Genomic DNA, 17,815 nt, shown 5'->3' on the forward strand with positions numbered 1-17,815 from the left:
CGGTCCTGTAAATGAGATTCTCATTTATGTCTCAATACTTAAAAGTTTGCCAAAGATTTCTCTTAAGGGATATGGCTCATAAGATACTACGAAGAACCAACAAAAGAGAAAAAAAAAAAACAAAACAAACCAACACAACAAAGGAGAAATCTGTGCTCTGGCATCTTGGGTCATGCTTTATAATTGACAAAGAACAGGCAGGTGTCAATCAGAAGGCTGTGCACACATGATCTCTGCTCCTTTAGATGAGGACACTGAGCTGCGAGATCAGGAGAACTTGCCTGAAAAGCCCTCACCCAGAGTCTGGGAGCACCCTCTCATGAACACAGACCCAATGAAGTACAATGAACTTCAGAGAATTCATGCTTTAAACTCAAAAGATTAGGAAACAAATGATAAAACTCAGAATAGCACACGGTCAATTAAATAAGCCTGAGATTAAAAAACAACAACAGGGCGCCTCGGTGGCTCAGTGGGTTAAAGCCTCTGCCTTCGGCTCAGGTCATGATCCCAGGGTCCAGGGATTGAGCCCTGCGTCGGGCTCTCTGCTCAGCAGGGAGCCTGCTTCCTCCCTGGTCTCTCTCTGCCTGCCTCTCTGCCTGCTTGTGATCTCTCTCTGTCAAATAAATAAAATCTTAAAAACAACAACAACAACAACAAAAGGAAACCTAAAAAAACCCCTTTATTTCAATTATATGAAAGCCTTTGTTGCTGGCAAATCACTAAAAGGTCTTCTGCCTCACCACTTTCCTAAGGCCACAAGAAAATGAAATAACTGGTATAAACCTCAGAAAATAATAAAAATCACTTTATGACAGCTGATGGGTATGAAAATGCCCTCAAACTGATTACAGTGAGGGTCGCACATATTTATTTAATGGTCTAAAAACCACCCACTTGTGTATCTTTAAACAGGTGAACTGTAGGACACATAAGTTATACTCCGAGAGAGCTGTTAAAAATATTTCCCAATTCAACAGTGTAAGCTGTTAGCATCACTGGATTATAACAAAGCGACAGATTTTTGGAACTGGCTAAGTCTATTAAAAAAGCAAAAAACAAACCCCCAAAAGCCAACCTCGACTTTCTATTCACTAGACCAAACTACCTGAAGAAGTAAATTGTGTCAGGAGTTTATGATAGCTATTGACCCTGAACCTCACTGATTTTTTTTTTTTTAAAGATTTTATTTATTTATTTGACAGACAGAGATCACAAGTAGGCAGAGAGGCAGGCAGAGATCTGATGTGGGGCTCAATCCCAAGACCCTGAGATCATGACCTGAGCTGAAGGCAGAGGCTTTAACCCACTGAGCCACCCAGGCGCCCCTCACTGACACCCTTTTTAAAGTGCAATGAGAGGCATGCAATCGGTCCCGTATTCTGCTGTATACTGGAACACAAGCAGTATAGTAAACACACACAGTAAGATTCTGGATTTGTAAGGTCCAAGAAGCTGGAAATTGGGTAAAGGTTTCTGACAGGTTGACTGTGGACAGAGGAAAAACTTGGGAGCACCCACTGAGAGCCAGCTCTGAGCTGGCGCCGGAGATGCCCACCACAGGCCCCCTGGGTAACCCCTTCCCAGCTGCTGACCATGCGAGCTCTCGGATGCCGCATGCAACCCCGCCCTGCCGCCCTCACACACAGAGGCTACTGTGAGAGACAGTCAGTAAAAAGCTGATGGTTTTAAGGACACTCAAACAGAAAGCAGCTGGTGAAGTTAGAGAAAAGTGCGGGGGTGTGAGGATGAGGAGCATGATGCAGAAAACTCAATTTTGCAGGTCTGCTAAAATGGCCTGACATGGAAACCCAGAATTCGTAGACTGTGAGGGCTGGATACCCTTGGGGTTCTATTATTTTATTATACCACCGGAAGTCAGAACAATGGCAGCACCTGCCTTTCACCAAGCTCTATAGGCTCAATCTAGAGGGCGCTACTGAGCCACCCCCTCCTCCCCCTGCCCCTTCCGCCACGGGGAGTCCCGTGAACCACTGGCCCCCAAGCTGGTGGAGCAGGTGAAGGCAGCCAAGGCCCCACAGGGCTGGCTGGGTCAAATCAACAGCTGTGATTTTTCCTTCCTGGGAGAAGTCAACAACCAGGTTTATGAGGCTGGACCTGGGCACAAAACAAACCTGCCACTGACTGAAGGTACATACATTCTCTCTCGCTACAAAACCAGCCAACACTTTATCCTCCAGAAGACATAAATGCACTCTTACATACGCACACTTCCAGCTGCTTCCTTAGCAGAACGAGCGACCTGAGGGCCTCGTGTCTGTCATCTGCCTTCAGACACTTGGTGGCCTCCAGCACGCATCCTTGGCCCTGAGGACCCAGGTGGGGACACAGTGATGCCCCCTGGATGTGGTCTGACCTTATCCCGGACAGACTGCTGGCACCCGGCCTGCGTTACCCGCTGTGTGAAAGGCTGTGTTTTATAAATAGACTTCAAAAGGAATCTGCCCCTATCAGTGTATACGAGGGGACACGTCGACCTGTATCTTTTCGTGCTGTTGGCTACATGCAGGAAGAAAGACCTACAAGCAGGTCCCTAAGGAAGGACCAGTGCTCTCATAATTCCCAACCTGTCCTACCAGTTTCTCTTCCTGTTTCCATTATAAAGCTCACCTTCCAAGAATAGCTATGCTGTTCTCTTAAAACACACACACACACACACACACACACACACACAAACTCCAAACAGATTCTAAGCTGAAAACCGTCTTTTACCCTTCCCTCCGTCTTTCATCAAAACAGAGAGGCAGGGGAGAGAATGCCTTCCACGGAGGGCACTCTGTACAGGCCTTTTCTAGAATGGGGGATGTCACTGGCCCAGCACCTCCGAGCTGAATGGGGAAGGGGAGTCACCGGAGGACTTCCTAGTTGTTACCCTGAGGATTTTCAACAGCAGCAGCAGCAACAAAACACTGGTTTAACATACTGAAATGTGCAATGAGTACATGAGTCAACAGCAAGGATCTGGGTGGAAAGGGGCAACGGGAAATTCAACGTGGGGTTTGTTCAGCAACGATGCAGGCAACAGACAAAGCTGGTGTGCAGGTTTGACAGAAACCCGCGCCAGCTGTAATTCCACGGCACTTGTGGCGTGAACAATGACGAGAAGGTGCGGAGACCAGACTGCTAAGCTCATTCGAATGCCTCCACCTGCAGCTTGGGGGTTGGGTGGGGAGCACAGCGGCCCGTACATTAGCTCATCCGTCTCCTCCGACAACACCCACCCTATGTCTGGAGCTCCCGTTTCTGGCTCTGGGCTGGAAAACACAGCATGACAACCACAGGTTCCACATCCACTAGGGAAAGAAAGGCCTAAAGACTTCTCTCTATGACTGTCTTTTCCAAAGAGCGGCCTATCTTTCATTCTCAACTTGCCCACAATCCTGTCATATTATTTCTGGGCGAAAAGGCACGTTGGACAGAGCGACACGCTACCACGGGCCTTGGGAACGGTTGTGAATTCGTTAAATGAAATGTCACCAGATCTCCGTGATGAATTCCCCTCACCTCCGAAAAAGAACTTTGAGTGGGTCTCTGTAAGGACTGTTTAAAACATATGGTGGCATTTTTGGTTGTCCCTGTGGCGGGGTTGTCCCTGTGGGGGAGGGGGGGAGGAGCGGTGGCTATTAGCCTTCAGCGGCAGGAACCAAGCACACTGGATGCCCCGCCATGAAAGGCACGGTCCTGCCCCAAAGGCAGAGAATGTCCTTGTGGAGACGCACTGCGGATGTTCGTGTGTGAACCCTTTAGGGACTAAGTGAATGGACACCATGGTCCAAGTGGGAGTGACTGGCCCTGTGGTCCAGGCCTCTTTCCTAACACAACACTACTGTTCTGTCAACTGTACACAACACTTGGTGCCTTCACTGAAAGTGGGAATTTACACGTGTTCACTGGAAGCCCACATGGCTGGGCCAGCAACCATCACCCCAACTCAACCAGTACAGATGACAGACAGGACAGACTTAAGCTCCTAATTCTCCCGGAGAATTAGGCAGGGAGACAAAGGACAGGAAGAAAAGCAACACTTCCTGTGGCATCAGAAATAGAAACAAGAAAACCAAGTGCGGTTTAATCATAGGTCTATAGACCAATAGAGCAGAAACACACCACTGACTTCTAAAAAGGACCTACATGCTATGTTAAATAAGACACCACGAATTCAGCTCAGGAATGAAAGACGGACTGAGGCATACAGAGATATACATGGGCACCTCTGATTCATCTCATCGTGTTCGTTAATCCAACAGATTGTCTCTCCTGCAGGATTCAGGGGCACGTGGTAGAGCAACAGCATCAGAAGAAATCAGTTTTTAAGATTTTATTTATTTGAGAGACAGTGAGAGAAAGCATGAGAGGGGAGAAAGTCAGAGGGAGACGCAGACTCCCCGTGGAGCAGGGAGCCCGAGGTGGGACTCGATCCCAGGACCCTGGGATCATGACCTGAGCTGAAGGCAGTCGCTTAACCAACTGAGCCACCCAGGCGCCCAGAAGAAATCAGTTTTGACAAAACGTTCACCAGAAAGATCTATCAAATTTACAACTGAAGTCCTCGGTACATCTCTTAACACCCAATCAAAGGAATGAGACAGAGGACAGGAGTATAAAACATGAATGTGACATGAACAGTGAAGACTAAAAGGACACATCAAATAAAGGTGATCATGTCAACAGAAATGCAGAAAAAAACTGATGAGGAGAAATGATTAAAAAAAGATTAGAACTCCTAATAAAATTAGAGGATCATGGGAAATGAAGCCATGATATCAAATTCCTGGCCCTGGGGAGCACGACACCTTTCTGCCCACTATGATAAACTGTCAGGACTAGAACCTTCCAGGAGTCCTATGAAGGAATGGTGCCAATCCCAGAGGCAGCCACAAACCTGAGCCCAGAGGCCCCCTCCTCACCACCCCCCACCCCCACCGGCCCTGCCAAGCTACGTCCAGATGTAGGCTGAGGAGGTCCCCTTGGGGCTGTGTTTCAGGGCCAGGGAACCTTCCCTCCAAGAAGCAGCGCTCCTGAGGAAGGAAATCGGACCCCATGGTAGACCTCGTGACGAAAACGGAACCAAATGAAACCAGCAGCCTTACCCACGTTGTAGTCTTTGTGTTGTGGTCAATGAAGAAGGGCCGGCCGTTGGGCGCGATCCTCATTTCCCAGCCGGGCGGCAGGAAGCTCTGTGTGACTTTGTGTTGTGGTTTGGGGGAGTTGTAGGGTGATGGCTGTGGGGACTGTGGGTTGGAAAGGGTATCTTTCACAGCCCGGCGTATGGGCGAGTCCTTGGCGCCCTAAGGAATAATAAGGAGCATTAGAACGCTGACCAGGGGCTCTTCCGGAGGTCTCAAAATGGACCTGGGTACACAAGGAACGCTCCTCTTTGGAGGCACGACAGAGAAGCTCCTGAAACCTGTTTCTGTCATCCATTTACTTTTCAACCTATCTAACCTTCCAAGTTTCTCGGCTGGTTAAACACACAATATTAAGTACTTACAACCAAGGTCACTGGACGGCTTACTCAGTACACATTCAAAACATGGTTCTGTGGTGAACACGATGGAAATCTTACAGAGGGCGGAGGAATGCGTGCCCCTGCTCGTAATGAGCTCACAGTCTAATGAGGAAGGGGGAGGCAGTTTCGAGAGCAGAGAGAGAAGACCCTGCACCCACGGAGAGAGCTGTCAGACGAGCACGGGGCACCCGCAGCACTTACACCCCAGCTGGGAAGTGAGCACATCCACTCCCAGTCGTCAGCACTAGGAGCCCCGGGATGGGGCCCACGGCTAGCTCTAAGACACAGTCAAGGTCAGAACTTCACACATTCACTCTCTGACTTCTCTAACTCGGACACTCGTGAAGTGAAGGGAGGGCACCAACACCAACACAAACAGGGGAGCACAAGCAGATGCCCAGCCATGGCTTCGAGATGCGAGTGTGCATCAGAAACACGATGCCTGTACGGCGACAGGCCCTACAGTTGAAAGGAAAAAAAGAGAAATGATCAAAGCCACAGCCGTGTTTGAAAACACAATGGAGGCATCGGTCTCGGAGAGAGAGAGTTATTCACGCGGCCAAGAGCAAACACAAGGAGAATGGAGCCGTGTGGAAGAGACGCGTCCCCTTCCAGCACGGAGACCCGTGGCGGCCGCCGAATGAGAGTGGGACTCAGGTGGGCAGCCACGGGTGCGAGCCGGGCGGCACAGAGAAGCATGAAGGACGGACGAGGGAAGCCTGCACGAGGGCGTCCCGCACCACGGACACCACGACTGACCAGAGAGAGCACCGGGGCTACAGAACTCAAACCCAGTGAGATGAGCAAGGAGCACGAGCAGTGCCGGGACAGAGGGACCCGGTGAGAGCACCAGGCAGCCTTCTCACCTCCAGCGGGGCGGATAAGGTTACGGTCGGCGAGCTGAGGCTACGGGGCCGGCGGATCTGAGGCTCGATTAGGTGGTTGTTACTGTTTGTGGCGGATCCCGACGCACCGTCTTCGGCGAGCTATTTTGGAGGCAAAAACAAGTTAGGTTCGCGGGAGGCTCCCCCTGTGTGAGTGATCGGGAGCGTGGACCCAAACAACAAGGCAGCCAGCACTAATAAGAGGCCTGGCCGATTTCCAGCGTGGAGGAAATGATTAAACCTAATGATGGGGGGCACGGATGGAGGAACACATTCAAAGGAAACAAATGAATCACCAGCCCAGCGTAAGAACCAGCCTGGGGAATACAGGGTGGCAGGGAGAGAAGCTACACACTGTGACAGGCTCTCACGCCCCACTTTAAGACCAGCTCTAGGGATGGACTGATCTGCGGACCGAATTCTCCCTCAGGCAAGTATCAGGCTTAGAGTCACACATTTTCTTTGTGAGAACATCTTCCTAAACATGGGTCCTTTAGAACAACACATTCACCCCGGGAACAGCGAGCTTGCGACATTTTGGCTTCTACGACCTGAGACTGTAGTTGTAGACGGTCTGCGTACCTGCACGATAGGTCGAGTCCAAGTGGTGGTTCGATTGTTATGATTGACATAGTATGTGCGTCCTTTAGCATCTTTTCTTTCTTCCCAGCCTGAAGGTAGGCCCGGTGTGGTGTGCGCATAGGCCACTGATGGCTGTTTGTGTAAGAAATCATCATTATTTAATATCCTGCATTTGCTTTCTCATCAGTTTAATAAAGTAACGTCCACCCAGAGAATTACTTTTTCTAGACTAGGTAATTTAATTTCACTTGTACTGAAAACATTAGTGTCCGGAAAGAAGGCAACGGATTTCCAACAGCTTCCCATCTATTATAAGATGAACCCCCACACAGCCACAAGGCCCAAAGTCTTACTGAAGTCCACTGTAAAGGCCTGAACCCTTAAAGAACTGTTGCTCATATCGTAAGAGAAACCTACAATCTGTTTCCATTACTAGATTTTACTGTCAAACCACAAAGAGCTTTAAAGTTATTTCAAACTGTCAAAGGTTACCAAGAGAGGGATGCTCGGAACACTTTTTCCCCTCAATATAGTTGCCATGGAGATGCTCTCCTAATTCCTAAAGTCTCCATCAGCTTAGAACCTGCCACGATAGCTTTCAGGGACAAAAACGAGTCCCCTCTAGCCATGCATACCAGGGCACGCAGTCATGAAGCCCCACCAGGACAGCTCAGCTGCCCCCATCAGGAAGTCGGCGGGGCCAGCTAAGGCTAGAATTCCAGAGGACACGGAGAATCGGGGCTCCACCTGTCCCTGTCCTCCCACACCGAGCTTGTCTCTCTTTAAAAGGGTGAAAGCAGCACACACAGTTTCTGGGTTCAGAGACTCGTCCGGTCCAGAGTGACTGCACCAGCATCGTCCAAGTGAGACCGATTCCTGAGACACTTCTGCTTGCAGGAAGCAGTGTGAGAAATGCTGGCCTGGGCGGAGGAACATGGGAACAGCAAGGATGTTTCAGATTCACGGAAAAGGACATGGACCCTGGAGGTCCGCGCTGTCCCGGAAGTGCTGGGTGCCTGGATGCGGCACAGAAGTTCTGGAAATGAGCGAGGGGTGCTACCCCAAGGGTGGCGACTCAGAAACAAGCTAACCGCGGCCACCAAGGCTGCTGGGAGAATACCGAAGCTGCAGGAGGCCATACATCAGGAATCATCTCTCCCTGAGGTGACAAAACAAGCTGCATCTTCCCTCATCAGGATCTTGGAACCTCTGGGTGTTTTACCAGGTGGGTGTCAGGGTGAGAAGGTAAGTCTCTGAGCCCAACTCCATGTGCACATCCTGTCTTTCCAGGTCACTACCAACGCTGTGCCTTGACGAGGCGGGTCCCGGTCGGAGGGCCCGTGGGCCACTGCACAATCGTGAACTGGAAAGCGCGCTCAACTTCACGGCCATGTACTTTGGGGAGTACAGTTCCTGAGCCTCAATATTCTACTCTCTGAGCCTGACAGCACATCCCAGAGAAAAACTAAGCCACGAAGCAGCTGCCTCAATGGTTATTTCTAAAACAAGTTTCCCATGCAATGCAAGATTATCTGTAAGAGGACTTTGGGCTCAAACTACAGTAACTATTTTCCTGACCTCTTCCCAGATGAAGTCCTGAAGGTCCTAAATGGTACCTTCCAGACTGTGAGACCGTTTGGGTCGTGATGTAGGTGTGGGGCCGCAAGAGAAGAAGTGATGTCAACATGCAGACTCGAGTCTTCTGTGAGGACTGAAGACAGATGAATTCATCTGCAGCCTCAAGCTCTAATCTCCCACCTTTCCTTGCTGGGGCACCCATCCAAAAGAGCTATTTCTAGGCTACTTTTTCTCCAGGAACTACAAAAATTGGACTCTGCTGAATTGAGTCAGAACCCGCGCTATAACCAAAGTGATCAATTCTTATTTTTGGCAAAGTATCCGCCATCCATCCCTGACCTACTGTTGCTTATATGACGGCCCTAAGCGCTTGGGCTAAACGGAATCCTGCATGGAATATACAGGTTTTCCTCCCAACTGAGTTAAGTTTGGGGAGAGGAAATCAGATCTGCACTCTGAAAGCTCTGTTCTGGAAACCATCAAGATAGTATTAAAGTGACAGAATTCCTGGAAGAGTACTTATGGGGAGACACCGTAAACAATATAAACTTGGATGTACCATGGTTAATCTCAGAATCAAATTCGAAAGCGGTTAAGACCTCCTGTACCGGGTTCCTCTCACAGATCCAGTTAATGGGACTAATCAGCTTCTGGAAACTAAGAGTGCAGGAGAGAAGAGTGATTCTGATGAACAGGCTCATTTTACCTTGTACTGAGAACTGAATGGGCAACCTATACTCTAGCTCCATTTATATGAGACAGTGTTATTCAAATCCGTCTTTATGGATTTCTTTCTATACGGCCATGGAGAACACCGTATTTGCGAGAACAGCAGCATTTGTGACCCATAACACTGCTCTCCCTGCATGCAGCCAGGGACGAGCCAGGACTCAGCTTCTCCAGGCAGATCGTACAACAGACCCAGCCCTGGAGCCAAAATCCAATTTCTGCTGCTGCTGCGTGTGTGTGTTCACATGTGCGTTCCAGAGGTCTTCAAGAGGCAAGTTAATCAATCAAGAGACAAGTTATAAAGTGCCAGTGAGCAATTAAACAATTTCCAGCTTTTCATCTGAACAGACAATTGTGTCTGCACGGCCAACCAGCCTATCCTAGTGGCTCCATTTATTTCATTAAGACAGAGAAATCCATTACGTGTAAACTGCAAAAGTTTCAATCTGCTTTTTAAAGATGATCAACAGTTTGGTATTATCACAGATTCCCCAAGATTTGCTCACACCCTACCATACTGTTAACTCAGTGTATTTTTAGGTATATACAGCGAAGTCCAGAAGGACCAGACTATCTCTCTCCCTTTTATCTTAGAGCAGGCCAGTTTGCATGGCCAGCCGGAAAGCAACCCCAGTGTGTACCGTGTGTGCGTATACACCAGTGTTTGTTCTCAAAACAAAAGGCTGTGGGTCCGCAGGTGAGAACCAGGGGCTGTTCATTAAGGCTGCAACAGTCAAAGCACTTCCATGGGAAGAAATGTTCCCCAGGAGGGTTAACGCAACCTACCCCAGGAGGATATGGGTAAGCTGAATGCTCCCCGATGGGGGAAAATGATACAAACCGACAAACATTCAATCGCTGAATAGTAGGTATTAACAGGTCCCAGAGGAAGGACCACAAGTGAAAAATATTGAGGTGCTACGTGACGTGTACACGACATCCCAGCTGCATGTGTGCACATGTGCCACGTGTGTTTGCGGGAGCACAGGGGGATGGAGGGAGAGGGTAGGTCCCAGGGTAGCTCCGGCAGGAGACAGAACACGTGGGGCTGGCAGGCAGGGGCAGGAGAGGATGTACAGAGGAGAGATGGAATTGAAAAACATACTTTCATCAAACCTCAGTTTCTAATGCAGCCATCAGGTACGCTGGCGTACGGCAGCCGAAAGGTCACCAGGTATGTGGGAAACATGAGAGCAGGAAAGCATTTAGGAAGGACTACTACCCAGTCCTTAAAAATAAAACCAAACATGTATTTTTAATTCACGGCTGGGGGAGGGCACAGACACGGTAGTGGCAGGGGCCACAGGACCTCATTAAGATGGGTCACTCTGTCCCGCCAAGTACCTCTCACCATGGAGCCCAGGGCTCTCAAAATTTGGTTTATCCTATCGCTTAATATCCTCAGCTATCACAACACTCCAGTGCTAACAGCAGATTCCAAGGCTCCTGTAAAATGCAAAAATGGGTGACAAAGAATGCTCAAGAGCCCTGAATTCTACTGGAATTCTTTAATGACATGATCTTGTCCACCTTGAAATTTCTGCTTCTGGTAAAAGTTACTCATGCACAGTAGGAAATGCACTAGTTCATTTAGAATTTCTTCAATTCTACTGGAGGCTGAGCCTGGGCACTCAACAGACTGACTTGCACAGAAATCACTACAGTTCAATACCTCACACTGGGCTCGTATTTGTTGCATGCCAATCTGATTTTCCTGTGCGCAATACTGAGCATTAAAGTCTAACAATGTAACTGAATTATTCCTTTACGTCCATGTCCTGCCAAAAATCAGCAATCGCATGTGTATTTAAAGGTATTCTCAAGTAATAGGTGTTATAACAAACCTAACAATGGTGACACAGTAAGGAAAATTCTTCTAAGAGCTACAGGAGATCAAAGCTAAACTCGAAGCTGAGCCAGTCTCTGGGGGTCAAGCAAAAACCAGGCAATTGAAGTACATAGTCCTAGCCAAGTCACCCAAAATATGAATGCTAAAAATTACTTAAAATAATCAATAAGAGTAACGTATACTTGGCTCAGAGAAACTATTTTTTCCCCTAGACCTTTTAAACTTCTTAAACACGTTCCTTCATCTCTGCCCCCAAATTATATAACGCTTGTTCATTCCTCTGAGTAGAGACCCTTGTGGCAGAGCAGGGTCACCAGTTCATGCTCACGACACAGTAAATCTAGCGCAGCATGTAAAATCTGGTATGGGAAATAGGCAAGAGAGGCGGGCCGTGTGCAAGACCATAATCCACAGCGTAACTGCGTATCGTTCCTGTGGCTTCTCTATTCTCCTCCAAACCTATTATTTTACCCAAGTAGTCTAACAAACAAGAAAAGCTGACCAGGAATACAAACATTAAAGGTAGCAATATATTCTAGTAGATGTGCTGCCAAAGCAAGTGTGGCAGAAGTATTTTCTTTTCTATTCTTTTTAAGTAGGCTCCACGCCCAGTGTAGAACCCAATGCAGGGCTTAAAGTCATGACCCTGAGATCAAGACCTGAGCAGGGATCAAGAGTTGGATGCTTAACTGAGACACCCAGGTGTCCCAGAAATATATTTTAAATAAAATTAAATGTTCTTTATCGAAGTCTGACACAGTATTCCCAATAAAGCTACATGAAATGAAAAATCATAGTTTTAACTACCTTTAAACAATGTGAGAGGTTTACAGCATGTACAGCTCTATAGCACGAAGAAGCTGAGCTTATCCAAAAAAGGTATAGTCACCATTATACAAAATGTTGAAACCCCCAGTATTGCTATCATGTCTGATCAAGGGCATCATTACCGTTGGCTCCTCACCACCTGTGACAGTTGATGACCGCGCTCTCCTAGCTGGGGCGCTGGGCTGTTGAATGACAATTCACATCAGTGAAATGCACTTATCAGGAAGACCACCCATTGCTTACTGAATCAGGAATCACTGCTGAGGCCAGTAAGGCAGGTGATATGAATCAGAATCCCTGAAATCCACCCTGTCCAAAGAAAGCTGGGCAACCACTCACTGATGACCGGGAGAAAAAGAGGGACACGATCACCCTCCCACCCAGAGAAGGCTCAGGCTGAAGCCATGATTTGGGGAAAAATGGACTGCAACCTCAGGAATGCGAGAAGTCTTACTTGAAACAACCACTCTGGTTTTGCCCCCCTATTGTTAAATAATTAGGCAGACTCTTAAAATCCGCCAAACTCATAATTTGAGTAGTTTGGCCACCAGTGATCAGTGAGTTGACAGCTTTACAGAGTACAGGGAAAGAGGGAGGAATCAACAGTTTTCCAGGAGAGTGAGCTCTTTGATAGATAAAATTGACATTGATTTTTGAAAAGGAGGCAAAGTGCCATTAATTCATCCAGGAAAATCACAGAATCATCAGGTTGAGCAGGATCCCCTTCCCAGGCGATCACAGCGGAGTACTCTGGTCTTTGGGGGAGGCCTGTACTAAACCATCTCAGAAAGGATGCTCTTGTTGTCAAGCTTCTGACGATCCAGCCCATTCTATGTGCGCCACAACGGAATGTACTGTACTGACTACTCAGCTCACCAGCACACTCGTGAATTCATTCAGTCACCATAAAAACCATGGGCAGCAACATGCTTTGGAATAAAAATGTACACAACAGAAAGATACCATGATTGCAAAAACTTATAAGTGCTATCTTTTTCTCCTTTAACTTCATACACGATAAAGTATTAGTCCCCCCAAATGAGCAAAGGTTTGTACTAATAAAAAACAAAAACTGGTCAAGGTTCAACGAGCTGAACATGCTAAAACCACAAAATAGTTTCTCCTCCAAAAGAAACAAATTTACAAAAATCTTTTTACTGCATACGCCAAACCTCTCCCAAGGCAGTCCTGGTCTGCCTTCCAATTTGAATATTCATTCTTATTTTTGTCCTATATTGACAAACATTCCTCATTCTCCCGTATTTACTGGTAGTGCTGAACATGGTGGGAGGGTGGGAAATTACAGCCATTTCTTTAGTCAGTAGAGCTGCCTTTCCGGAGAAGGTACAGGTGCTTTGTGGGTTAAGAGTTTAGGCCATTAGTGATGGGAAAGAACCGCTCCCCGCAAACCCAGAAGAGTTCTTCCTGTTCAAAGGGATTCAGAACGGTCTTGAGATACAGCTCACTGGAGCACAGTGTTAGTGACTAAATGAAGTTTAAAAAAAGAAAAGAATTATTAAAGCATGCTTCTGGTTAAGTAGTTTAAGTCAGGTAAGCACATCAGAATCTGGTATTCATTTGGGTGGAAAAGCAAAGCGATGCAAAGTTTTTAGCATTTCAGAGCCTTTGTGGCAGTAACTCTGAGTTATTAGAAATCCACTCTCCTTGGGCAATTTGCTAGGAAAGCCTAAGGTCTCATTCCACCAGAGAATGGATTTGCACAGGAAAAACTCTTCCTCCGTAGCCCCGATGATTTCAAATACAAGCCGCGTCAGCCAACCAGGGACCGGCGGGGGGCGTGGTTACCGGTGGTAGATGAGCCTGCTCGGCGACCGCGTCCGTGACACTGCAGGACCGCAACCTTGAGGACGGCTCTCTCTGCTGAAGGGAGGAAAGGACACGGAGCATTATGAAAACACAGGCACAGCAACAAGGTTCGCTGGCTTAAGAAAAAGGTCCCTCAAGCCTCCCGAGCGCTCTTTGGTATCAGAAGATAATTAAACGAGACACCAGCTTTCCTGAGCCACGCGGTAAGTAATCCAGCAGTCGAGTAATCTTGCATTTTCAAGTGCTTTGGGCGGACTGGAATTCTCACTGGTCCTTGGGAAGGAGGAAGAGCAAAAATAGGAGAGAGGCCAAAACAAGAAAGGGGACTCAAGAGGTCAGTGTAAGGCTCCCGTGCTGCTCTACGAATGGAAACGGGAAGCCAGCAGTCCTTGCTTTGCTCTGGGACGCGCCCGCGGGGTAAGCTCCCGTGAGCCGTGAACAGACGACCAAATACTGACACGTGGTCATCAGACATTGCGTGCACGTTTCTACCGACAGGGTCAGCTGGAGTCAAAGTCCAGAGAACTCAGACGCGCTCCTGCGCTACTTTTAAGGCTCACGCATTTATCATTTTGGCTTCCAAATGGAGCTGAAGTCGTACAGAACAGGAGTAAGGGAAAATAGGGACGTGAAGCTAGAGCATCGAATGTGCGATGTATCATGGTCCTCCGCTCGTTTCCATTAATCTGTACTGTGAGGAAAAAAGCCTCACAGGTCCAATCAGGGAACAGCAGTAGGCCACACACACACAGGCCACGTGTCTAATCAGCAACTGGTTCACCCGTGGGAGAAGTGTGTGCGTAGCACTCCCTGATTCACGGTATTCTGCAATGGTAAGTGAAGTGGGGTAAAGTCATAGACTCTGCCTCAGTGATGGCGCCCTATTCATGCCCTTCCACGATGGTTAGCATGAAGGATCCCTTCACTAGTAAAAGGGCATGCTACTGTCTTTGAATATGGAGTGACCCTGAGAAGCAAAATCCAAGAGTCCCGTATTCTTTTTTTCCCAAGACATTCTTAATCGCTGAATTAGACTCAAAACAATCTTAAAATAATACAGACTCCAGCACTTGGATCTTTTGTTTGTTTGTTTGCACTTGGATATTGAAAGTATTTTATGCACCTGAATAATTAAATGCAGGCAGGTACCCATAAAAATAAGTGGAGATACTAACTTAATACTAATGGTGAAGAAAATGCTGATTATTTTACTTGGTAGACTAGAGGTGGACACCTGCTGTGGTTCTTGCATTACTTACTACCTTTTATAGGTTTTAAATATGGCTTCGTTGCTTAGGTCGTTTCCCCAGCAACAGTTTCACCAATGCAAATATCCCACACATAATTTCTTCCCCTGTCCTTTTAGTATTAAATTTTTTTTATCTCAGTGGTGTTTCTCTCTCTAAAAGACATTTACAGTATTTTAATATAAAGCCCCATTAGGTGAGTAATCACATCGACTCATACAATATAGGCCAATGGTGTCTTTAAATGAAAACACCGTAACTGAAGGACAATGACTCTGAACACTCACGCGCTTTTACAACTGACGAGGTCGTCCCATCCACTACCGTCTGCTGTGGCTGTAATAACGACTATTTTCCTAGGATGCCATTTTCAGTGGAGTGACTACTATCATTTACTATAACACATCTTTACGTTCAATTTCTTGAGAAACATTCAGACTGCATTTGTTCTCAACTTTATATACAAGCAGGTTTTTTTCCTATGGGCTTTTCTGCACGGTTTTCTGTTGGCAAACAGGGAGGACTTCATGCTGCTTCTTACTGGGGCTCGGCCCCATCCGAATTTTCTAGAAAGAGGCTCCCCAATGGTGGAGAACCCGAGTTCAAATGTTACCCTGAGGTCCTTGCCACAACTTCATAATCTTTCGTAAGGATTTGTTCTCTGGGACTTAAGGGACGTCTTCTGTCTCCCATTCTAACTTTCTCTTGGATGGGTCCCTTCGACATCATGCCTCATCTGTGACATGAGAATGATGAAGGGTGCAGCAGAGTACACATTAAGAGAACTCATTAAGAGGCTCAATGGCTCAGGTCCCAGTGTGAACTACCACTTTTGTAATGAAGGTACTATTTATGAGCCTTTGGCTGGGAAAAGACATTCAGGGTCATAGCTGGTAAAAACAAAAAAAGTCATGGACTCTTACTTACTTGAGTTCTAACAAATCAAGACAGAGTCTCACCTGCTTGGACTAATTTTGGTATCGTCCTCTTAGGAAAGGCAGAGCTTTGGAAAATATAAGAGTTCTCTGGGAGCTGGCAGAATCCTGATCATTATTTGCACACAAGACTCTCTCAAGGCAGTAAGAAACGGGAAAACATTTGCTCAACTTCTCATTCAAACAGGACCATCACTTACAATCAAAGAACCAAACTGCTCCCCATTGGAGTCTGGAGTGATCTGAAGCCTTCTGCTCAGTTCCTCAGACAGCTCTTGAGGGCTGGTCCGAGACCCTGGAGAGGACGGCGGTGGGGGCAGTGACAGACTGAGGGAGTCCCCAGTGATGTTCACTTCTTCGGAAATGGTCTCCCAAGGCTATCAAGGAACGAGAGACGCAGGGGTCAATGGCAGGAACAAGGGATCCTCTCGTCACCTTGCCAACAACAACCACCATTATATTAACTATAATTAACATTCACCCGGCACTGAGAAGACACACAACCTTTTCTATAACCACAAGGAAAATGTGACTACTACCCTAACTGACAGATGAGAAAACCGAGGCACAGAGTGTAACATGCCAAAGAGGACAGAGGGAGGAAGTGGCAGGGCCAGGCATGGATCCAAGGAAGCCTGGCTTGAGGGGCTGTGTTCTTAACCACTGTATACCACCACCCCTCCGAGCAGTGACTCACTTCTAGCAGGAGGGACTACATGCATGGGTTAAAATGTTCTCAGGAATGCATTCACGATTTTCAGGGATTTTCTTTTACTGCTGAGGAGTCAAAATGAAAACAGCAGAGATGCTATAAGCTGTAATTAAAAAGTGATGTTAAGTAACTTCTAGTGAATTAATCATCATTAATTTTGCTGTTCCAAATTTGAGCACTGGAACATTTTGTGAATGATCCTCTTCCTAACACACGGGCTAGAAAGAATGGATTTTTAGTAAGGAAACTGAGTTGGTTAAGGCTGCATGGAGTTACAGAAATTGCTCATTTGTTGTTTAATTCCTAATTTTTCCTCTAGTGACTTACCATAAACATTTAAGGGGAAAAATAATAAACCTTCCTAAATTCACCCAAATTTGTTTTCTTGGTAATAAATCTCTTTCATGATGATGGCAACACCGCTCAGTGAAAGCTCGTGGTACCCACACAAGTTACAGAGCTCATTCAACCACAGAAACAGGACAACCATGTTGTAATCCAGTAAGATATGGTCAGACTCTGGGGAAAAGTACATTATACAGTGAAAGTATCAAGATTTCCACTATTAGAAACAATGTCACTCCCTTCTGTAATGCACAGACACATGTATTCATCAAACACAACTCCTGTAAGCACTTCCTAAATGAAGGAACACCCTGATGTTCGTCAGTGGGCCGGGAGACCCCAATCGCCTGTTTTTAGACTGCATTTACCCGGAGCAAAACCAAGGACTCGGAAGCAACCTGGGGCACACAAAGAGAAGCTGCGCAGAGGCCGCGGGGTCCAGCTTACCTCTGGGCCGTCTCCACCCTCGCCGGGCTCCGGCTCCAGGTCCTCGCTGATGTGCCTGCGGGAGCGGAAGCGCCGGTGCGCGGCCTCCTGGTTGATCTGCCTGATGTTGCTGTCCGACTCGGAGGACACGTCCCTGGGGGTGTGGGGCAAGGGTAAGTGAGCCGGGAGAGCTCGCACTGGTCCCCGGCACCTGGGCCAAAGTCCAGCGCTCTCCATGGGCCTTCCCTTCACAGACATGTCAGGGTCATCCTGTGTGACACTGATAACCAGCTGGCCGGTAACTAGGAGAACTCTCCCTGCAAAGCCAGGCTAAGTATAGTTG

General features: G+C 47.4%; 1 protein-coding gene across 6 annotated transcripts in view; it reads right to left on the minus strand.

The window, feature by feature from the left end:
• NEDD4L (NEDD4 like E3 ubiquitin protein ligase) overlaps nt 1-17,815 on the minus strand; it is a 327,498-nt gene that overhangs the window by 39,880 nt on the left and 269,803 nt on the right. For 3 of the 6 annotated variants that reach the window (XM_032310031.1, XM_032310035.1, XM_032310029.1), the window contains 7 exons: nt 17,494-17,626; nt 16,190-16,366; nt 13,787-13,861; nt 12,103-12,162; nt 6,997-7,128; nt 6,397-6,516; nt 5,112-5,309 (listed from right to left, as the gene is read on the minus strand). In XM_032310031.1, coding sequence (XP_032165922.1) covers nt 5,112-5,309; nt 6,397-6,516; nt 6,997-7,128; nt 12,103-12,162; nt 13,787-13,861; nt 16,190-16,366; nt 17,494-17,626 — 895 coding nt within the window. The remainder of the gene's footprint in view (nt 1-5,111; nt 5,310-6,396; nt 6,517-6,996; nt 7,129-12,102; nt 12,163-13,786; nt 13,862-16,189; nt 16,367-17,493; nt 17,627-17,815) is intronic. The other 3 variants (XM_032310032.1, XM_032310030.1, XM_032310033.1) reach the window with 2 other exon arrangements.

The sequence above is a fragment of the Mustela erminea genome, chromosome 13, assembly GCF_009829155.1.
Source record: "Mustela erminea isolate mMusErm1 chromosome 13, mMusErm1.Pri, whole genome shotgun sequence".
Classification (NCBI taxonomy): Eukaryota; Metazoa; Chordata; class Mammalia; order Carnivora; family Mustelidae; genus Mustela; species Mustela erminea.